At 35.5% G+C, this 24517-nt stretch overlaps 1 protein-coding gene across 3 annotated transcripts in view; it reads right to left on the bottom strand.

Moving 5' to 3' along the window:
• LOC131528883 (short transient receptor potential channel 5-like) overlaps nt 1–24073 on the bottom strand; it is a 31545-nt gene extending 7472 nt beyond the window's left edge. Inside the window, exons 1-7 of one of the 3 annotated variants that reach the window (XM_058758335.1) lie at nt 23683–24073; nt 20831–21351; nt 14626–14962; nt 12962–13101; nt 12504–12826; nt 9526–9721; nt 3468–3677 (exon numbers count right to left, since the gene is read on the bottom strand). In XM_058758335.1, coding sequence (XP_058614318.1) covers nt 3468–3677; nt 9526–9721; nt 12504–12826; nt 12962–13101; nt 14626–14962; nt 20831–21351; nt 23683–24073 — 2118 coding nt within the window. The remainder of the gene's footprint in view (nt 1–3467; nt 3678–9525; nt 9722–12503; nt 12827–12961; nt 13102–14625; nt 14963–20830; nt 21352–23682) is intronic. The other 2 variants (XM_058758336.1, XM_058758337.1) reach the window with 2 other exon arrangements.
• Between the last annotated feature and the right edge of the window lie 444 nt (nt 24074–24517).

Below are 24517 nucleotides of genomic sequence, written 5' to 3'. Positions count from 1 at the left end.
TTGCATATCATTGCTCTTTTGTTGATTTTGATTGCTTCCATTGTCCTCATTTGTAAGTCGCTTTGGATAAAAGCATCTGCTAAATGACTAAATGTAATGTAATGTAATGTAATGTAAATTTCTACAACTTCATATTGTTCCAATCCTGCATGACTGACTTCCGTGGAACACAAAATATAGTGCTAGAAGTTAATTTTTGTGTGTGTGTAATGACAATGAAAAGGATATAAGATTTGAAGCTTTAAAAGGGGTACCATTAAAGAGGTCCATGTGACTTCTGAAACCATATAACATGTAACTTTTTACTTTTAAAAGGCTTGCCAGCTCCAGTCCCCATTCATTGTAACTGTATAAAAAAAGAGCGACCAGCACTATCTTTTAAAATCTACTGGCTTTGTATTCCATGCATGGAAGAAAGTCATACAGGATTGAAACAACATGAGGTTGAGTAAATAATGACAGATGTTTCATTTTCACACAAACTGTTCTTTGAAATGACCCGAAACCCTCTGAAAGCATTTGACATGCCTATTCTTCACCGAAACGCCAGCTACAAATTCAAAAATAAATAATAGCAGCCTTACATAATGATTGTTAAACCCAAAACTGTGTGCGCCATGTGCTTTGTGTGGGAGAACGTGGGTGAGCGCGCTTGCAGAAACAGTAGAGCCTACCTCACAGTGGAGAGAAGTTCAACTGATCGAAAGATGTCTCGGGAATTGGTACAGTTGAAGCGGGGTTGCCTAGCAACCAACATCGGCCTAGGGCAACTTGAGGCTGGACGCCAAATAGACAAGCACTGGCAGGATCAATCCAAACATTATTTAATGGCAGGACAGCCTTAAAATCATTTCAAAGGCAGTTTAGGATTTATGAAGGTTTATTTGCATCCTTAATGTTAAAATTATTATTATTATTATTGCATTAAATTATTATTAAAATATGCAAAAATAATATTTTTTGTATGAGTTTTTTTTATTTTATTTTTTATTGTTAGATAGATTGTTAATAGGCCATTCAAAGAGGTCACACTTTGATTTTATTTTGTAAAGCAGTGGGGAAAAAATACTGTAATAAAAAAAAAACTACTGTAAAAAAACTCATTTTATTTCACTTAATGCTTATTTTTAGTAACAAAAATGTATTTCTTTTATGGTTTTAGTTTTAATGAACTATAATAACCCTGGTGACCATACCTTTACATTTAAATGAGCCTGTTTGTATAGTCTACAATTAGCATGTACATGTTTTTTTTTTTTTTGAGTGATATGGGCCAAAGCAGCACTAATTATGATGAAATAGTTTTTTTGAAATAGATTATACAGTATTTCTGATTTGAAATATGTTATAGTCAATGTATGTAATTCTGAGAAAAAAAAACGATTTTGGTCTTCTTTCACTATAATACAGGTGCATCTCAATAAATTAGAATGTCGTGAAAAAGTTCATTTTTTTTCTTGTAACTTATTTCAAAAAGTGAAACTTTCATATATTTTAGATTCATTACATGTAAAGTAAAACATTTTAAACAAATTTGTTTTAATTTTGAGGATTAGAGCTTACAGCTCATGAAAGTCAAAAATCAGTATCTCAAAATATTACAGTTTCAATTAATGACCATCCCTACAGTATAAATTCCGGGTATCTCTTGTTCTTTGAAACCACAATAATGGGGAAGACTGCTGACTTGGCAATGATCCAGAAGACGAACATTGACATCCTCCACAAAGAGGGTAAGTCACAGAAGGTCATTACTGAAAGGTGTGGCTGTTTAAAAGCATATTAAATATTAAATGCAAAGTTGACTGGAAGGAAGATTTTGGGTAGGAAAAGGTGCACAAGCAACAGGGATGACCGCAAGCTTGAGAATACAGTCAAGCAAAGCTGATTCAAACACTTGGGAGAGCTTCACAAGGAGAGAACTGAAGCTGGAGTCAGTGCATCAAGAGTCACCACGTTCAGTCGTCTTCAGGAAAAGGGCTACCAAGCCACTTCTGAACCAGAGACAACGTCAGAAGCATCTTAACTGGGCTGTGGAGAAAAAGAACTGGACTGCTGCTCAGTGGTCCAAAGTCCTCTTTTCAGATGAAAGTAAATTTTACATTTCATTTGGAAATCAAGGTCCCAGAGTCTGAAGGAAGAGTGGAGAGGCACAGAATCCATGTTGCTTGAAGTCCAGTGTGAAGTTTCCACAGTCTGTGATGATTTGGGCTGCCATGTCATCTGCTGGTGTTGGTCCACTGTGTTTTCTGAAGTCCACAGTCAACACAGCCATCTACCAGGAGATTTTAGAGCACTTCATGCTTCCTTCTGCTGACAAGCTTAATGGAGATGCTGATTTCATTTTCCAGCAGGACTTGGCACCTGCCCACACTGACAAAGGTACCAAAAGCTGGTTCAATGACCATAGTGTTACTGTGCTTGATTGGCCAGCAGACTCGCCTGACCTGAACCCCATAGAGAATCTATGGGGTATTGTCAAGAGGAAAATGAGAGACACCAGACCCAACAATGCAGATGAGCTGAAGGCCACTGTTAAAGAAACCTGGGCTTCCATACCACCTCAGCAGTGCCACAAACTGATCACCTCCATGCCACGCCGAACTGAGGCAGTAATTAAAGCAAAAGGAGCCCCTACCAAGTATTGAGTACATATACAGTAAATGAATATACTTTCCAGAAGGCCAACAATTCACTAAAAAAAATGTTTTTATTGGTCTTATGAAGTATTCTAATTTGTTGAGAGAGTGAATTGGTGGGTTTTTGTTAAATGTGAGCCAAAATCATCACAATTAAAAGAACCAAAGACTTAAACTACTTCAGTCTGTGTGCATTGAATTTATTTAATTCACGAGTTTCACAATTTGAGTTGAATTACTGAAATAAATGAACTTTTCCACGACATTCTAATTCATTGAGATGCACCTGTATATCTACTCTTGTGTGAGTAGAAATAGCCACCCAAGAGCATTATGACAATATGACTGCCATGTGAACTGACTTGCCTTAAAGGAACCTTAAAGGAACTCCAGGGTGGTTGCAATGGTTTTCTGAATGGTTGCTTACTGGCTGAAGTCGAAATAGCTACAGTATATTCAAGGTTTGTAGATGGCTTGGTCCCTTCTCTCTCTCTTTTTTTTTCTTTTTGCTTATTTAATCATCCTAAAATCAGATTTTTTGAAAAAGATTAGCAAAACTTTCCTCAATAAACTGCATGCTTTGAGATATAAATCATGTGCACAGCACAAACAAAATATAATACTTGGGGAGACAGAGTTAACAAAGTATGAGTAATAATGATGAGTAGCTTGCCTTCCCTAATTCTAGTGATTCTTCAAAAATCACTATTTTATAATGACAATTATGCTGTTTTGTTTGCTTTGTCAAGGACTGTGTGAGAATTATTGAGTGAAAGCTATAATGTGCCACCCACACTGCATACACAATGAAAGATCGCAGTGCATTACCGTGAACTCTTTGAGGTTTTCGTGTTTATACTCCTCCTCATGTCTAGGCTCTCCATGTTCGCACAGACGGCAGTGCAGCCACACACACAGGTACCACACAGACTTCGGACTAGGTATGATGTTGAAGGGTGGTGGTAAAGTCCCTCCCTCATCAAAGTAGCTCATCCACAGCTTGGTACGAGCAAATTTCCACTCGATGTCCGCGTGATCCTACAGCAGAGAAACAGACAGCCAGTTGGACAAGAGGAGAGTGCTGAAACTGCCAATTGGGACAGTGTCCCAGACTGGCTTTTGTTGCGGCAAAAATCATCTTGTGATTGGATGATGTGCGTTTACTCAGAATTGTGTTTACTTAAATAACAGCTCCCATTGTGAGACACATGCAGGGGTGAAAATGCCTCTAAATGTAGCTTATATAAGCACAAAACTAATCTCCAGAAAAAATGCATAGATAAGAGCCCATCTGACTGTAACAAAACTGAAGAAATATGATGGTTTGTTAGTAAGATACTAATGGCTTTAATGTTCAGAATACATACACAAAACCATTATGTAATTTAGGGATTTTAAAAGTTTTGAGGTGAAGTCATGTTGATAAAACATGTAGAAACATATAACAGGCCATTATATCATAGACTGGGCCCCTAAAGACCCTCATGATTGTCAGAGGTCAGTAAGATTCTTAATATCAAATAATTTGACCTTTTTATACCAAGACATATGTAGAAGATTAAAATTGTCATGTGGTGCAACTTTCCAAAACTGATTTTAAAAAATAAATAAATAAATAATCAATAAGTAAATAAAGAAAATATGAGGAAATATATTTAAATATATTTGAAATAAAGGTTGCCACTTTTTTTAGAATGAGCTGTTTTAGGGGGGCGTGGTCAAATCTTAACTTTTATAAAGAATATCTCTTTGGTTTTGAGACTTTAGTCTTCGCAACTTCAGGGATCATATCAAACAACTTGTAACACTCCAAAGTGAAAGGAAAACTTGAAATCGCATCATATGACCACTTTAAATTTTTAGTGAATTTGGCCCTTTTTTGGCCACATTACAACTGATTTTAGACATTAAGGGCCAGATTTACCAAACAGGGCAAATAAGCGTCAGAGCTCAATCCCATCAAAGTTCATTTCCATACTAACCAACTCAATCTACCAAGAGCAGCCCAAATTCAGTGGTGGAGGTAACGAATTACAACTACTCACGTTACTGTAATTGAGTCGTTTTTTTAAAAGCTGTACTTTTACTTGTACTTAAGTACAAATTAAGCAAAATATCTACTTCGTTACTTTTAAATCATAGTTCGTTACTGAGTAGGCCCACAATTTGAATTGATATTCAAACCTTTGACAGCACTTCAGTAGCCAATAAAGATATCCGATCGTAAATGGACCAATAAAAGCCCTGATATCTGAACCGCGGGAAAAGCCGCCGCTGCAGCAGGTTTTGAAGAGCTGATCAGACAGTGAGGGAGCTGAGCGTGATTTATGGACTCAAAGGTTGGAGAAACAAACTACATGGTAGTGTTATCATAAATTTCTATATTTTGGTACCGATACTGAAATATCTGACATTGTTCCATTACTCATTTCCCACAGTATCTACCCTATATACACCGATACAAGCTGCGTCTCGCTCTCCTCTCCGACAGTGAGTTTGACACGCATCGCTCCTGTCAATAACAGAGTCTGAATGTCCGCGCAGGATTGCAGGTATTCCGCATAATTTTAATCATTCCCGCGCAAATGTGGCGAGCGCTTTATTGTAACATAAAAACACATGTAATCGCAGAAAACTGGATGCGAGCTTTCAAATAGGCCTAACTTATAAATGAACTGCCTGTACTCTCTCCGATATTGCTTGTGCGCAGACTGTGCGCAATCGCGATCTCTCCGTGCTTTTAAAGTAACTTTAGAAATTATTTCTCTTTGCTCCTGGATTAAACTTTGTCGAAAGTTATCAACCATTCAGAATAGATCCGTCCACGCCTGACCGATGGAAATTCTACTGGAAATTTTATTGGCTGTAAGTGAAATGCACCAGAAAGTCTTCCAACAATCAAAGATGGAACTTTAATTTCTTTACAATGTAAGTTTATTCTAGAAATGTTTTGGAATGGGATATTTGTCTGATTTGTACATATAAATATCCTAGTCTGCCTAACTGCATCACTACATTGTATAGACATTACACAACAAAACAATCTGTTGTTCCATTTATCTAAATAAATAGGCCTAAAATATATGGCTCTTAAATCACTGCTTATAAAAATTCAGTGTTGTCACATTTCAAATACCTCAACTAAATTGAGGTCATTTGTTTTATCATTTTATTACTGACTGTGTACTTTTTTTGTAAATTAAATTGTTTGAAATCAAATTTGAAATCAAGCTTCCTTGTATTGTAAGCTTTTGCCACAAAGTTACCCTATTTTAAAGACACAAATACACAGAATGAGCAAATGTTTAAGATTGACTTTTTTGTAATGGTAATTGATCAATATTTATATGTATGTACAGAAAGGCCTATATTAAAATCTGTTCATCGTATAAAGCGAATGTGTCTTTTTTAGAAGACTTGGATTAAACCAGTTTCAAAGCTTGAAATAATGATTGCCTTGAAAAAAATGGATGGACAAAAAAAAAGTAAAATATTAAAATATCGGTAACACTTTACAATAAGGTGTCATTTGTTAACATTAGTTAATGTATTAACTAACATGAACAAATAATGAACAATACATTTATTACACTATTTGTTAATGTTAGTTAATAAAAATAGAGTTGTTCATTATTTGTTCATGTTAGTTCACAGTGCATTAACTAATGTTAACAAACAAAACTCGTGATTTTAATAATGCATTAGTAAATGCTGAAATCAGTTAGTTCATGTTAACTAATGTAGTTAACTAATGTTAACTAATGAACCTTATTGTAAAGTGTTACCAAAATATCTATATGGCAGTACACAGTATGTGGTAGTTTTGATGGTATTGAAAATGATTAGTAGTCATGAAATCAAAATGACCCTATTTACTATTTAGTGCACATTACTAGTCTTGTGGTGAACAATTCAACCGTGCAAGTCGATACACTGGAAAAAAAAATTGCCTGTCGTCGTAATCTTTAATCAAAAACTGAAAATTTTGCTTCCGCTCTTGAATGGCGTTCTCGCTCTGATGACGTCAGTTTGACGGCTTGGGGAAAATCCTCTTGTTAAGTCATGACGTAAGCATTGCTGTTTCTGGGTCAGTGCCGCTACTTTTTTCACTTGAGAATACTATCTCAGCAGTCGTTTATGAGCACTATTTAATTAATATTACATATTTAAGCTAAGCATTTAAAAATGTACTGTGCACACTACAGTCTCAGACACTAATATTTTTCAGTATGGAAATAAAGGTTAGGGTTATAATTTTTCAGTATTACATGACATCATGGGTGTATATTAGCACAGTTTGGCGTTTTTTTGGGGGCGTCTAGCAGAGTGTTAGGACCCAGAAGCGGAGAGGCGTGATGTCAGACGTTGCAAGCAGATATTCTTAGCCACTCCTATCCAACCGTGAATCTGCTATGAGCAAGAGGTGGAGTGTTCAATATCCAATATTCCATGTCAGTCAATAAGATAAAAGTGGGTTTTGTTCTAAGTAGCTGTTATCCACATAGATCTTTGATATGAATTAATATTGTTTTCATTAAATATCACCGGCTAAAAAGTAACTACACTGTAAAAAAAATTCCGTAAAATTTACGGTAAAAAAACGGCGGCTGTGGTTGCCGGAATTCTACCGTAAAAAATACGGTAACAACATTTTAGGTTTTACGGTTTTAACTTAAATTTACAGTTAAATACCGTCATTGAATTAACTGATAGAATGTTCATTTACCAACCTATTAAAGTACTGAAATCTGTTTTGTACCTTTGAAATACACTGATAGCCACCAAATGCAGGTGGTGATGAGAAAGTCATATGATGAACCAAAGCCCATCACAAGCAGCTTTTAAATAATAACACTTATATAGAAGGTGCACAGTGCACTAAACACCATCATGGTGAGACTCATTAAACTGAAATACGCAATAAATATTAATGTAACATACAACCCTAACTAGTACTCTGAGTAGTTTTTGAGAGGAGTACTTTGTACTTTTACTTAAGTACTGTTTTGGCACCAGTGCTTTGAGTATTATTTCAGCAATGTCACAGTACTTGTACTTGAGTACAAATTTTCAGTACTCTTTCCACCACTGCCCAAATTAGCCTCTGGTTTAAAGGGTTACTCCACCCCAAAATGAAAATTTTGTCATTAATCACTTACCCCCATGACGTACCAAACCCGTAAAAGCTTTGTTCGTCTTCAGAACACAAATTAAGATATTTTAGAACCAGGAGGTTTGTGACTGCCAAGTTATTAACACTGTCAAGGCACAGAAAAGTATGAAAAGCATTGTCAGGATAGTCCAGCCATCAGTGGTTCAATCTGAATTTTATCAAGCAACGAAAATACTTTTTGTATGCAAAGAATAACAACAATTCGTCTCCTCTCTGTCTCTCCGCGTCACCGTAGCGCCATTTTAGAGATTATCCACTGGACGCAAACTGCATACGCAGTTCTGTATCAGCCGCAACACAAGGATGTGCTATTTTCATTCAAATCAAAGCGTAAATACATGTAGAATAGCGCATCCTTGAAGTCCAAAAAGTATTCTCGTTGCTTCATAAAATTCAGATTGAACCACTGATGGCAGATGGATTATCCTGATGATGCTTTTCATACTTTTCTGTGCTTTGACAGTGTTAATAACTTGGCAGTCAATGGGACAGTCACAAACCTCCCAGTTCTAAAATATCTTAATTTGTGTTCCAAAGACGAACAAAGCTTTTACGGGTTTGGTACGACAAAATTTTCAATTTGGGGTGGAGTAACCCTTCAAGGCGAGACACTGCAGGTGAATAGGGTAAAAAAATTTACTAATAGTTATCGCCTTACTTACCTAGTTGATTGATTACATTGATAATTGCAAAATTTTTTGTATTACAAGTTTTCTAAAATGTTAGGTTTAAATATGCAAATGAGACATTATTTAATGAAATATGTGCTAATTTGCATACATTTCTAGTACAAAAATCTAAACACTGGATGAAGTCAGTTTCAGATTGTTTTGACATATTACAATCAAAAGTTTTTACAGAGGGAATTTTGGGTATCTCATTTTGTTACTCCATAATTCAGAAAATACTTAGAACAGACAGAAAACACTATATTTTGCGGGGGATTAAAATGTTGTATATAATCAAGCAAATTATATATGAACAAATCCCTCAGTAAAAACCTTCAGGATATAGACAGGAATAAAAATGTAAAGTTTGGTGTGTGTAAGTGCTGCTGAAGTGGAGATTTATGGCTCAGTGTCAGAGAAAAAACTCTTTTTGAGAAAACGGCCTTTAAAAATATGTATTGTAATTGAAATCTATTGACACAAATAGATAAAGTGCTATAAAAGAAACACTTAACAGTGTTTTTTGGATGTTTTAGTTCTACTAGTCTGAAAAAACACTTTATGAAAAACCAAAAAGCCCAAAATCTCAAAATTGACAGGTGCATGAAAAAACAGTGTTTTTGCCTGCAGTGGCTTCCCTTAAGACGTATCTTTTTGGGGGGCAGTAAATAATGGCACAAATACCAGTAAACTGACTAGTGCAAAAATTAGTAAATTCGTAAATCTTGCGTAATCATTTAAATACTCTCCTCCCATAAAGTTTGTGTCTGAAATGGAACCTCCTACAAATGCATTTGCAATAAGGTCATCTGCAAAAATGACTGTGGCCATACCTTTTCATCGCAAATTTTTCACTGCATGTCTTTGGTAAATTCTGACAGTAGTTTTTTAACGCTAAAATAGGGTTTGAGCTGGTGCAAGCTGTTAGTAAATCTGGCCCTTATTTGCTCTACCACTCTCAAACTTACTTTCATTTCTTTTAAATGATTCAGGTCAAAGTAGTGTAAACCTGTTTAAAAAATCATCAGTATCAGATGGCACTTACAGCAATGAGTTGGTAAGAGTTGTTCATCATAGCGATGAGCATGTTCAGCAGCACCACCAGTGAGATGACATTATAAGTGCCGAACATGGTGGCCCCCACAAACTCGGTAAACTCATGACGAGCCTTCACATTGGTAACATACAGATTCAGCAGCCCAAACACAGACCAGAAGAGAGACTGAAGAGTTTCAAACAGCCTGAGAAGTCAAAGAGAGAAGAGAGGGAAATAAAGAAAGAAGCAAAGCAAGAATTGTCATATCTCCAGTTTCTCCCAAACACACATACACACACTAAGGGAAAGTTGAATGGGGCACTGAATTTTAATGGGTTTAAGCCTGTACTATTATCAGTAATGACATACTGTTTTTATCAAATATAGCTAAGAAGGAACCACACAAACTGAAAACATCAACTTTTTCAATGATAATTTACTATCCCAGTTTAATAAGCAGAGAGGGCTGAGTTCCCTGAAAACACTGTAACTCACTGTAAGTGACCAAATACTTAAGAGAGTACAATTAAAGGGTTAGTTCATCCAAAAATGGAAATTCTGTCATTAATTGTGAACGCGCAGCCGAGACTGACTTGGAAGAGAAGAAATTGCTAAACAAAGTCATTATTTTTGTTTTCTTTGCACGCAAAAAGTATTCTCATAGCTTGAAGGTTGAAGGCATGGACTATTTTAATTATGTCCTTACCTTTCTGGGCCTTGACCGTGGTAGTTCCCTTGCTATCTACGCTGGGTCAGAAAGCTCTCGGATTTAATCAAAAATATCTTAATTTGTGTTCCGAAAATGAACGAAGGTCTTACGGGTTTGGAACGACACGAGAGAGTAATTAATGACAGCATTTAAATTTTTAAGTGAAGCATCGCTTTAAGAAAGAACATTATAAATAATTATTATAACTAACTAACTAATTACAGCAAAGTTTCTCAAGACAAACTTAACAAACCCTTGTTAGAATGTTTTAAAGGAAAGTAAAAAAAAAAAAAAAAAAAGTATGGAAGGATATATGGAAAGATAGAGTGGTAGACAGACAGACAGATATCCGATTCAAATTCCTATTCAATTTCATATATGGGAGTGGCCAATTCAATTAAAATTCAACCTCCTATTATACACTGAAACGGGAAAGAAAAAGCGGATTGGATGATTTTCCTGACTGTTTTTACTCAAACCAAATAATTGTAGTTTTAAAATATACTGGTATCATTGAAATCTCTTCCCATTTCTGAACACATTATTACTGCACAGCCTTGAGCAACAGATTCTCGTCATTACACACAACAGTTGATGGATGACGCGCTGCTCTATAATTTTGTCTTCGTCCTCTGAGATCAAATGATTCTGCAAGGCTCATGCTATGATGTGAAAATTCAGGAAGATCATAACCAGTTCCACTCTCATTTCCTTTCTCATTTCTTTCTCATTTGGACCTCTGCAGGAGGTTAGCATTAAGCTGCGTGTGGCATCTTGGCCACATTATATTCATTGATCAATTTGACCGAAGTGTCTGTGTGGGTTTTGTAATATGTACATCACAGTTAATTTATTCTGATTATTAGCAAAGCTATAAGACCTCTGTTACTGCAAAGCCAAGCAGGGAGCTCAACTGTTGAGCTGTGTCATTATCATCTAATGTCTGATGTCCTCAACACACAGGACATTTTTTTTTTTACGTCTGACTCTAGGAGAACAAAAAGCTGGTATAAGATGGTCTCTGAGCCTAGTCCTGCTGGTGCTCAGCTAGTTTAGCCAGACCTCCCAGACTGACTAGATAAAAAGTGACCAAAACCTTTCTAAAACCAGTCAACAGACCAGTCCAACCAACCTCAGGTTCAGGTCAGGCTCAGATATCAACTAGATCAGCTTAAACCAGCTAAGACAACTACTTTAATGTAGTTAACACTGTTTTTAGTGAGCCCCATTCAGTCTAGAAACAAATTGATCTTGGCTTCGGAAAAGTTGGAATTTAATTCTCAAGTTGGACTGCTTTAATTAGACATTCCTCTGAAAAAACAATGGCCAGGCTGATTTTGTAATTTGTACCATCAATTTTGTACCGTGACAGTGGTCACCATCTTTTTTCAATGTGTGGATAATAAGTGAACTTAACTGTACTGAACATGCACTTGTAGTGTACTTCAAGCTTAAAACTGCATATGGAATATAGTCTCTGTACTATAGTCTCACAGAGCCAAATCTACATAGTCTATAGTCTTAAATACACTTTATAATCAAGCTATCATAACAATGTTAATTTTAAATACCTCATCTGTCGACATGATGGTGGTGAATTGCAGAGCTGATGTAAACATATCCACATTGCTATGATCAGATGCTTTCTTAACTGCTGTTTTCTCACTGCTGTCATTTATGTTGTGTTTATTTTGTTATTGAGAGGACAGCATGCAGCACATATGTTACCATGGGCCACAAAATCAGTCATAAGAGTCCATTTTTTGAAACTGAGATTTATATGTCATCTGAAAGCTAAATAAATAAGCTTTCCATTGATATAACCTATGGTTTGTTAGAATAGGACAATTATTGGCCGTGATACAACTATTTGAAAATCTGGAATCTGAGGGTGCAAAAAAAAATCTAAATATTGAGAAAATTGCCTTTAAAGTTGTCCAAATGAAGTTCTTATAAATGCAAATTACTAATCAAAAATTAAGTTTTGATACATTTACGGTAGGAAACTTACAAAATATTTTCATGAAAACATGATCTTTACTTAATATCCTAATAATTTTGGCATCAAAGAAAAATCGATAATTATGACCCATACAATGTGTTGTTGGCTATTGCTACAAATATTACGTTGCTGGCTGCAGTTCACTTAACAGCCACTGGTGTCGCTAATAACAAAGCTTTATGAATTCTACATATAGCTTCTTTAAAAGTAGGCTAAAGTATGCTTCTTTTTAGTCTTGGCATTTGACTAAAGAACTTCACAATGTGTTTCACTCACGTAGAGAAGGCATTGTTCTGCTTCTCACACCGGATCCCTTTGCAGTTGTTGGGCTCTTCGGACGCCTTCGTCTCATAGTAGAAGTAGAGCTGGTTGAGGCCGTTGGCGAAAGCCAGCAGCACCAGACAGTAGATGAAAAGGAACTTGAGGATGTCCAGCAGCATGCGGCCGAGAGAGATCTGCAGTGGGCCCAAGTGAGAGTTGGCGGTGAACAGAGAGATGAGACGCAGAGAGCTGAAGATGTTGGCGATGGCGAATAGAGCCTCGGCGATGAGCGTAGGGTGCCACATCTCCCACTCCACACGAGGACGAGAGCTGTTGTACTGATGGAGAGAGAAGATATGAGAGATAAATGGAGACAGTTCTAGTTCCTACTACAAGCTGAAATTATTAACAGAAGTGGTCTTCTGTAATAGTTTCTGTAATACTGTAGCTTGCATTAAAATGCTGGTATCAACCTTAAAGTAGGCCACCATTTTAAGAGATATAGTGGCCAGGTAGAGAGAGTTCATAGCAAAATCCATCAGGTTCCACCAGTCATGGATGTACTCTGTGAAACCGCCATCCCACATCTCTTTAATCTCCGCCCAGATGAAGCCTGCATGGGCCAAAACGAAAATATTAAAAACAAAACAGTACAAAATGTGCAGTTCCTCCACTTTCACTACAAGTCCTTTAGGGCAAAATGAACAAAAAATATTTTATTTACTAAATTAAAGTCATTCTTCTGCATAATTTCTCCCCAGTTTTGCCAGTGTATAAGAATAAACAGTTGCCCTTTGGATAATTTTTTTTAATTTAATTTAATTTAATTTAATTTAATTTAATTTTATTTAATTTTATTTTATTTTATTTTATTTTATTTTTTTTTATTTGGTCCCACTTTATATTAGGTGGCCTTAACTACTATGTACTTACATTTAAATTAATAATTTGGTACAATGCACTTATTGTGTACATACATGTTTTTACATTGTACTTATATTTTTAAAATACCTATATGTAATTACATCTGTAATTAATTTCTGTAATTACATTTATAATTACACCGTTGACCCATCCCTTACACCTTAACCCACCCTTAAACCTACCCATACCATCAAACCTGCCCCTAACCTTACCCGTACCCCACCTCAAAGCAGCAATAGTGTTTTGCAATACAGTATGAACACAATTGTACATTGTACTTATTTTTTGATGTAAGTACATAGTAGTTAAGGCCACCTAATATAAAGTGTGACCGTATTTTTTGTTAAGATCAAAAGGCAAAAAAATAAATAAAAATAAATAAATAATAGTTCTGCCAATGCATAAAAATAAACATTTGCCCTTTAGATTTAAAAAAAAAATATATATATATATTATTTGTTTAATTTAATTTAGTTTATTTAATTTAATGTACTTTTTAATTTTATTTATTTAATTTTATTTTTTGTTAAGATCAAAAGACAAAAAAATAAATAATACTGGAAAACATGTACTTAAAAACTAAATTGTCTCACCCTGCCCCTCAGGGCCTCTGTAACATGCCCCAAAACTAATTAATTGAAATAAACAAAACAGAAAACAAAAAAAAATGTTGTTAGGCTAACATTATACATTTTCATTGCTCCACTGCCTAGTGCTCATATTCACAAAAGTAAAGCAAACTCTGTTCTCGCTGATTGCACCTGTCCTCCAGACTACAGATCATTTGTTTCAAGCCTCCACTTGTGTCTACTTCTGGGCTTGTGTGTGCTTTGAGAGAAAACCTCAAGCCATTATGATTGAGCCCTGGTGTAATCAATCCTGAACTGGGACTTGAGATATGATTTCCTCTGCGTTTGTCTTGAGGTCAATAAATTATGATATCAATATTTCATGAGTATTCATTTACTTCATGAGAGGGATAAAACCATAGCCGTATCTATTTCCTGTGCAGGCCACCAGTTTTACTGCTTGAGAAATGAGCCAGCTAAGCGAATCTTACAGATCAGCGTTTCTTCATTATTTGAGCTAAATGGATATTTGAGACTAGATTTTCACACTTTGGATTCCAGCACAACAGTGTCCACCCACTTTACTTTAGTGCAAACTGAATGAATGTTATCTATTGCACTCAAATGTCCCAAAGAAGCCTTACCTAGAACCCAGGGTAAGATCATCCACTCCACGATGGTGGGTGGAGGTCCCTGTACATGCAGGTCAGTTTGCACGATATGCTGCGAGGCGAGGAGGAGGAAGAAGAGGAAGGTCAGGTAGGAGGCAGTGTGGCAGATGAACTTGATGAAAGGTTTCTTGATGAAGGTTCCCAGGGTGCTCTTTGGAGCCAGAAGGTATATGAGGGAGAAGACAGGGAAGAGCAGGCCAATGATGAAGCAAGTGACAAGCTTCACTGCCCAGTGACGTCGTCTCCATCCTGGGAACCCATCATACCACAGTGTTGCCAGGAGCTGCTGGCAGTTGGGCTGAGCTACAAACTGTGAGAATATAATAATAGTTGAATGATCTAATAAGTCAGTGAAATTCATGACAAATACAGATAAAGACAGTATTCAGTATCTGGCATAACATTTGAACTACCTGACATTTAAGCATTAAATGCTCTGACAAGATGGAACAAAAACTTCTGTAATTCTGTGGTGCTAATTATTATTATACTATTTATTTTCATGCAGTATCAATACTTTTAATAAATATTTAGGTCAGGTACATTTTAGAACTTCTATCATAAATTATGGAACACTAGTTTAGTGCGTTTTGTACTATTTTTCTGTTTTTTTTTTAAAGATATTTTGTTTTTGCATGGATCGGAACTTTAATATTCTGTAATATTCCAGTGCTTTCTGGAACATTCCAGAACATCGTGGGACTAGTCATAAAAGACAAAACATCCAACATATATTTCTAAAGTTTTGGGCGACTCATTTTTGAGAACCGTTTATACTAAACTGTTGTTAGCATTATGCATGTATCATGTCATTTTTATGTATTAGTAAAAACAGATTTAGTTCTTATAAGTTGTCAATATATTGTTTTTTACTTTTCATGAGCTCTGTGACACAAAAAATAATGCGATTTTCGTATTTAGCATGTCACGCTTTAAAAAGAAACATTAAATGTAAAGGTGAAACAAAAGTTTTATAAGAATTTGTTTCGTGGTGTTATATATTAAGATTATACAGATGTTTTATACATATTCTTAGTAACTTCGTATATGATTGATAATAACATGAACGTATGTGAAAATTGAATAAAGGGTAATCTCACAAAAAAAAAACTGTCAAGAAACGTCTAAAATAAATGTAGTGGTTAACAGAATTCTTTGTATTATGCTATTACATTTATTTTTATTTGCTTTGGTACTATTTTCGCAAGTAAGGTGCATATTTTTAAAACTCTTAGTACAAAAATCCAAACTAATCACATTTGAAACACCAGTCATTCTTTCAAAATCTGATCTCATGCTTTCATTGCAATTACACATTTTTTCATCCACTCAGATTATTGTACTATATATTGAGAACAATTGATTTAATCCCCGAAACACAACATTGTGATCTTCTTTCAATTTAGTACTTTTAACAATCCGTTCATTCAAGAGCAAACAGTGCAAGATACATGTGTCAAATCACCTTTGCTGCTGAAATAATTACAGTAATACAGGCAATAACTGTCATGTTAGAAAATACACTTACATTACCTAACTTGCATAACTCACATAAAATCCATAAAGTTTGTAAAAGCATTTATACAGTGTGTTACTGTATCAAAAGGAACGATGATGAAGCTTTGACATCGCCATAAGGTTTTGTGCTAGAACAGATATTACTGTCAATGCAGTATGACATATGAACGTTTCAGATGTAAGGTGAGTTATAGTAATGTGCAGTCTCTACCATGGTAAAGACTATACAGTATCACATGGCATAATGCAATGTAAAATGCTGTATTTAATGCCATCTATCTCCCTTCTTCTGATACATCTCTGATCAGTTCCTCTCCCTTCTATCCTGCTGTATGTTCACAAATTGCAAAACACACAGTTTTACAAATGAGGATGTTCTCAAGGGGAGGTTTTTGGTGATTTTATCAGGTTTTGCTCACTTCTGGGTACCAATTTGTCCCCAAAATATGATTAGGCACACACACACACACGTTGTGTTTCCGTTTTATGGGGACATTCCATAGGTGTAATGGTTTTTATACTGTACAAACTGTATTTTCTGGCGCTCTACACCGAAACCTACCCCTTACAGGAAACTTTCTGCATTTTTAGATTTTCAAAAAACTTCATTCTGTATGATTTATAAGCTTGTTTCCGCATGGGGACCTAAAAATGTCCCCACAAGGTCAAAATGTACTGGTATTACTATCCTTGTGGGGACATTTGGTCCCCATAATGTGATTAATACCAGGTAAACACACACACACACACACACACACACACAGGTATTCCTACAGTTTTTTACAATCATTTTGGCACCAATTTCAGAACCTTGATGTCCTTTTTACAATAGACACAAAACTCAAAACAGTCATTATTTGTAACAGGCTGTCCAATATTCAAATTGTTGCATATTGCGTTCATATTTTTAAAGAACCCTTGCATTTGTAGAAACTCATTTATCATGAAATACCATAGGAACATTACTTTAGATCACCCCCACACAAGATACCCATAGTTTCACTGTTAGTACAATCGTTAAATATAGTTGTACAAAATGCATGATGCAGGTTTCATTATGGTTCTACACATTCATACATCATTAAGGTAGACTAGAGAGAAAAGTACAGACACTGGAATCACTGAACAAGATCTGAAAATTAATGATGAAATGATCAACTCACAACATAGGTTTTTCAAAAACTTAGATAAGAAAAAAATTAGATAACAACAAAAAAAGATACTGTAAAAACAACAACGGTACAGTAAAATGTCAACTGGAGTGTTCCTCACTGCACTTCTTTGTTTTCATGAACCTCGTCTTGTGGATTTGGCCACAGGTTCTCATCTTCATCTCAATAAATGTTTTCATTAGCTAAAGATCTTCTGACATGGCAAATCCAGGCCTGACACTGGTCTCCTGTGACGTCATTGCACACGTCATCAATGGCCTGGAGAAGAGGGACTTGTTTGTAAACCTTCCACCTCCATGTGGAGAAAAATTCTTCAGGTGGGTTACGGTGAGGAAAGGGGAGTATGTGGAAAAATAAAAGGTGATAAACTGTGGATAGGCCTGAAACCATGACTGCAATGTGCCATTACTAGGAACTCTGGGCCCATTGTGTGAGTTGCATTTTGGAATAGTAATACTTTGATGTTAAGTTGTGTCATTTTGAACCGGTGATTTTAGTTCAATGAGCAAATGATCTTGTACGTGTATTGTATCCAAGCATGTGGAGCAATGGGTTCTATATTGCACAAATATTCTTTCTCCCTACATTAACCCTACTCTTAAACCTATCCTTACAAAAATTATGTTTCTTTAGAAACTATTGAATCTATATCTATAGATATCTATAGATGCACCTAATGATTAAGGTGAGTTATATAATAGACAAATGTATTCAAATTTGATGAAAATTAAGCACATTTCCTCCAAAAATTTTAAAAATCTCTCATAGATTATTATACAAATGTATTGCAAAAACAAACAATCAAATCAAGTATTAGTAAATTTGTAAAAAATTTTGTTTTGTTTTTTTCATTTGTTTTGTACTTCGATCGGTGACAAAGTGCTTACGCTTCTCCATTGTAAGTCACCTTGGCCATTCTTTGTGACGTGCTCATATACTGTATTAACAATGTCTTTTTTAAACTACTATCTATTAATCATCCTAAGAAAAAAGCAGCCAAGTGCACATATGACAACAAACGACAAATGTTATGCAACAGCATACATGTTGAAATTTTTTTTAAGTGAGTGAACATCAGTGAGGTTTGACATTCATGTCATTATGTAATATTTTTCCCACAGGCATTTGAGGTGAAATCAGTTATTAAATCAAACTGTCAGACCTTGAGTAAGAAGTCATTTAGTATTACTTTTATCACTGGAAAACATTTATCTAAAAATTACATTACACTTATTGCAAGATCTATTGCCTTGGAGTAACCTAGAATGAATTGCTCAAGAAGTGTTGATGATTCACAAATCAGCCCTTTCATCAAACTTTCATGCCACACCACTCCAACCCTTCATGTTCTCACAAAATTAGGTTTAGATTTTAGCACTGCAGAAAAAAAAAAACTCAAACACCCAGAAATGGCTCCCTTTTACACAATGCAGGTGTAAAATGATGTGCCTGTCCATATATATTGAATAAATATATGATAATAATAATAATAATTGAATAAGTAATGTTTGTCAAATCACATTTTTCTCTTGCTGCCTGACCTACATTGCTCTGCAATGTTATTATGTTTTTATGAAAGGAGTCATTTCTGCCGTGGAATCCTATTAAACAGACGAATGATTCAAAATGCAGTGGCAACTTGAACTGTCACCTCTCATGAAAACATTTTGCAATGATTCCATCAGCATTAGAAAACAACAGTTCTTATAAAGGCCCTTCATCTTAAGATGACATTTCTAGGGAAATAAGAAACGTTCTAATTTACTTTAAGAATTTTTTTTAAGGCCCTGGTTTAGTCATTTATTTATTTTTATTTGTTAATTCATTTCATTTTTGTCTTTCATTTGTTGAAATGAAAGATTTTACTAATTTATCAGCAAGAGATTGATGAAAAATGAGAGAAAAAAAACAAGGACTTCCTCAAAATCAATAAAATGATTGCATGAGAAGGCCTAACATGATTCCCACTGTATTTGATGCACAGTCAAAATATGATACACTTATAGGGCAACATCATGTAGTGAAACTTATTTTGATGCCTCAGGACAAGACAAAAGTTTAGCGGTAGACACGTCTACTGACATTAAGGTTGACCAAAACACTGCAGTTTAATTTATATTGATCTCATAAGCTGCTTATAAAATGCCACAAGGAGAATGAGCTTGCACTATGACTAAACCAATCCCTGTTTTTGATGATAATAGTAAAGTTTTCAAGCTTAAGGTTAACTTACACATCCATGCACTGGAGACTATACACTGTAAAAAAAAAAAAAAGTTGAGCGAACTTAAAAAAACATTTTTTTTACCAGCTTCAGCAGATTTTTGAGTTTGCTCAACTTATTTTTGTGGGAGATTCTCACATTTTTGTTGTATAAACTTAAAATAACAAAAAACTCAAAAATTTGCTTAAGCTGGTTGCCTTAAAATTTTAAGTTGGCTCAACTTTTTTTTTTTTTACAGTGTATCATAAGCTGTGAGCAAAAAAAATTAATAAAATAAAAATAATAAAAATAATAATAATAATAAAATGTAAAAAATAATTGCACAAATAAAAATCCACACAATTCACTTTCAAAGATGATAAAAAAATAAAATAAAAATAACATCTATGAAATACAAAAGGATGCCTTTTTGGTAGTATAATTGTAGTTGAAGTATCTATCAGCAGGGATTTCCACCAGGAAAAAAATCACCAAACCCTTGACGACTTGGATTCAAACCTACAACCTTTTAATTACCTAACAAGATAATTAACCGAAGTACCACACCGCCCCAAATCCACATTATTATAGTTGTAAAGGATCACTTTTCTGGATGTAACAAAAATAAAAATAATAAAAATAAAATAATCTGCCAATTTATATGCACTGATAATGAAATATGATTCTGAAACATTAATTGGTTACAATAATAATAATAATAATTAGTAGTAGTAGTATTGTTGTTGTTGTTTTGGTCAGTAACTGTTGATGAATCATGATTTGGTAAAGTAGCACATTTCAGAATATATAATAAACATTAAATTAGTTATGTGAATTAATGGAGACATTGTGCACTGTTGTCTTCAGCCTTATGGCCACTATCAAAATGAAACTTTTTCATTGTACGGAAACATTGGATTCATAAACTGGAACTCTGCCTTTGGACCAATGCTGACTCAGGGTTTTTATGGTCATGGAAAAGTTACTTTTTTGTGCAATGAACAAGCTAAAGTAGATTGTCTTGCATCTCTTTCTTGCATCAGACACATTAGTAAGAAGTATTTAAAGAATCTTATACATTTTTAAATACAGATTCGAATCATCAACTGAATCAAACTTTATGATGAATCAAATCATTATGAATTTGCAAGAATCGCTTTTGAACTGAATCAAAAACCTATGAAACGATTTGCTGTCTAACCAAGATTCGCACCCCTGCAAACCGTGGACAGTGGAGAAGTGATACTCAATCCCTTGTTAAAATCTGTCAGTCTAGGATACTCACCTCTTTCTGGTGGTACTTGATGGCTAGCTTGAGCTTGGCCAGGTCTCTGCACTCATGGGGGTCCAGCTCTTCGCTGTGGTCATCCCGATGGTTGAGGATGGTCTCCAGCTCACAAGAGCTACGGGCCTGATCCAGCAAGTCTTTAGCAAAAAGTTTGCACTGCTGTGACAGCTCCTCGTACTCCTGCCGGAACTCGTTCTCCACCTTACTGAGCTCCTTCAGCTCCCAGCCCAGCCTGAACGCAGTGAGGATGGGATCTTCACTGGAAAGGGCGATGAGAGAGGGGCTGGCAAGAGTTCTGTAGATGTTCAGACGTGAACGAGAGTGCCGTAGGCTGTCCACTTCGGAGCTCGATACACACTCCACGCAATCACAGCGGATCTGGTGTGGCCGCGGGATGGTGACTTTTCGTTGAACTAGGAGCTTGATTATCTCGTAGTTGTTAGTGTGGGCAGCCAACATGATTGGTGTGATATCGGGTGTAAACTCTGAAAACTGTGTGTCCATCATGTGAGAAGGACCTAGAAGAGTGAAATAAAGAGAGCAATAAATAAAAGTAAAAGTGCGCTATTAAGGAAGTTGTCAATATTTACAGTTCAGTCCTATGTACTGTGCGTAATATTAAAGATGAACACTGCCATCCAACACCGACAGACAAAACCCGACGAATGTGTCTGTTGCCATTTGTCGGTGTATGTCGGTGCAGTGTGAACTGGCCTTTTAAATTTAAATTGATTAGAGACCTCAAGGACCCTTGACCCTTCAGAGCGGCTTATTGTGCCATCAGCCCATTTCGCCTCCCTTTAAGGGTGCATAGAAATGGACAAAATGGCTTCATACTATGGTTATGGCTCTAATAAAATCAACGTTTTCATCAGTTTTTACTGTACTGTAATCTTTTTTATGGACACTTGAACTTGGCATATTTGACAATACACAGAGCCTTCTATGCCATCACACATTTCGTACGATTATTCTCTTTGGGTGCATTAAAGCAAAACTAAGTACACCATATTAGAAATATAATCCAAATTTTGAGCTGATGAATACATCTCACAAAGTTTAGAAAGAATGAGTTGTTTTGATGCTCGATTTCAATAGCCTACGCTTTTTGGACTGGAGTGAAAATTTTTGAGTTCTGAATGTTACATTAGGTGTTCATAGCACATCAAGCTTTTTGATATCAAAAGATCAAGGACAAACTGATTCCTTTGAGGCATCTTATGAGCCGCTTCAGAAATGAAATGAGTCACCCTGATATCTATACCTTTCACTTAAAAAAGGCAAGTGATTGAATTCAGAGGTGTTTCCTAAAGGCACCTCACATTCACATGGTGTGAAAAGCTGTGGGAAAAGAAAGAATGCAAAATGATTTCAATCTGTGCTGTCCAGAACTTCCAGCAGGAGAAAAGAATAGAAAAATAAATAGAAAATTACAGCAAGGGCTGAAACTAATGCAAAAGGACTGGATATTGACACAGATTTCACAAATCCATTAGATTCAGATTTGCAAGCTCTTGATTCGATTCATGTGCAATTTTGATTCAGTATTGATTCGTTTGGTACATGTCAGTCAGCCTATTGAAAACAACATCTGAACTCATGCTAAAAACAATCTCTCAATTAATGCACACAAATTCAAATACTATTTATTTTGGATATAATAATCACCACTGAAAAGGTTAAATACAGACATTTAAATTGCACATAAGTCAGTTTTATACAAACTTTTTAATTATATAGTTACGTTTCTACTGAAATATAAAACGGTGGAAATATTTAAACGGTAGCTTGTTGTTACGACAGATTTATTCAAATAAATTAGATATTGCTAAGTTAAGCAAAAATATAATGATCCTTCTGGGGTTATTTTTTTCTAGTTGACTAACAAGCTTGAATTGCTTAATTTGTATAATAACAGATGGCCTACCCAACATTGTTTACTAAACTGTTTAATTTACGTCTTTTCGTGGTTGGAACACTGATTGAAAGATTACATGAGACTGAGACAATTCAGTAAGTTGTCCTATTTTTTTCAACATACCTTTTGATGTTCATTTGTTCTTTGAATTTTGTGATAAAATTAACAGAATTTGAAAGCTGAGACTTTGTTTCATTTCAAAGGTAACAAAGCACAAATTCCTTGCGATTGTTAGATGAGAGGCGTGCTAATATTGTTCAGTGATGGTGTGTTCACGCATAAAATAGGCCTAATCATACCCATCGATTCATGGGTTTTAAGAATCAATACTGATTAATCAAAATAAGAGCTATTAAAATTGTTTAAACAATTTGTTTAAACAAAATAGTTTAAACAAATCACCCCAGCACTGAAACACATATTATTTTTTCAGTTTTTTTGTTCTCCTCAAAATCAGCAGTGTTTATGTTGGAAATATTTGCAAGTTGAACGCACTTGAACTACAAAGTCGTAATTACGAGTAGGAAACTCTGAACTTCTTTTAGCCCCAAGTACAGTGAGAAATGCATTACATTTTTATTATTATTTTGTTCATTTACACTGTAAATCTAACGTAATTTTACAATACCGCCATATTTTGTACATGCAACTTGTATAGATGTATTGTAGATTTTACAACTATACAAGTTGCATGTACAAAATACGCTAGTATTGTAAAATTACGGTAGATGTAACCATTCAGTTTACAATTCCACCTTCATAAATTGAATAATAATAATAATATACATTCAACTTCATGACTTCCCAACTCATAAATACGAACTTGCCAGGAGGACTTAAATGCACTGTCATATCAGTACAGCTGCATGCTATCCAATCAGAAAAGTTGGATGTGATGTGGATGTGTGTTTAAAGGAAGTCATGCCCTCACACACCTGTTTCTCGCCACTTGGCTTCTTGTAGGATAGCAGTAACTCCACCGCTCCCACCACCTCCTTGCGGATGGCGTAGAGGAGTGCATCACCCATGTGCACGCCATGACTCAACAGCAGCTCCATCACCTCCAGGTTCTCATTCTCAATAGCGATGAGGAGTGCGCTGCGGCCCAATGGGTCCAGGCAGTTCACGTTGATGTTGTAATAGATCTCGGCCTCCTCAAGGGCCTGTTTAACTCCAGCGTAGTCTCCCTTCTCCACCGCCGTCAGGTAGGCTCGTTCCTTGGCAGACAGCTCAACCTCCGCCCTCACGATCTGCAGCGGGATGCGATCGCGGTACGGGGAGTTACTGGCCTTGTTGTAGTACAGCTGCGCCATGGGGTTCATGTGGACTCGGTGACATAAAATGACACAAGTCCAGACAAAGCTGTGCAGAGATTGAGCAAGCAATCAGTTAGTCATTTCAAAATGACACTACATTTCTTTCATAATTGACATGCCAAATCAGAACAAATCCAGGAGTGAGGCAAGACACTTTTTACTCCAGTGAATATTTAAATTTAACCTCTCTAATATTTCTCAGAATGAAGATATTTTTTAAAGCCAGTTTCAGTATAGAAACAAAGATTTTTTTTTTTTAAATCATTAAACATTTCTACCATTATTGCTCTTAAAAAGATACAGCACATATTTTGACTACATGAAAAAAAAGAGAAAAGTTTGAAATAAAAACATTTATAAAACACGTGGCAACTTGCTCCGCCCTGATATTTTTATATAAAAATACATGCATTTTAATGATGATCCTTGACTTAAAGTGATTAACCCAAA

This window comes from Onychostoma macrolepis, chromosome 21 (assembly GCF_012432095.1).
Source record: "Onychostoma macrolepis isolate SWU-2019 chromosome 21, ASM1243209v1, whole genome shotgun sequence".
NCBI classification, from domain to species: Eukaryota; Metazoa; Chordata; class Actinopteri; order Cypriniformes; family Cyprinidae; genus Onychostoma; species Onychostoma macrolepis.
Note: the sequence above shows the minus strand (reverse complement) of the source record. Positions and strands in the feature narration are given on the sequence as shown.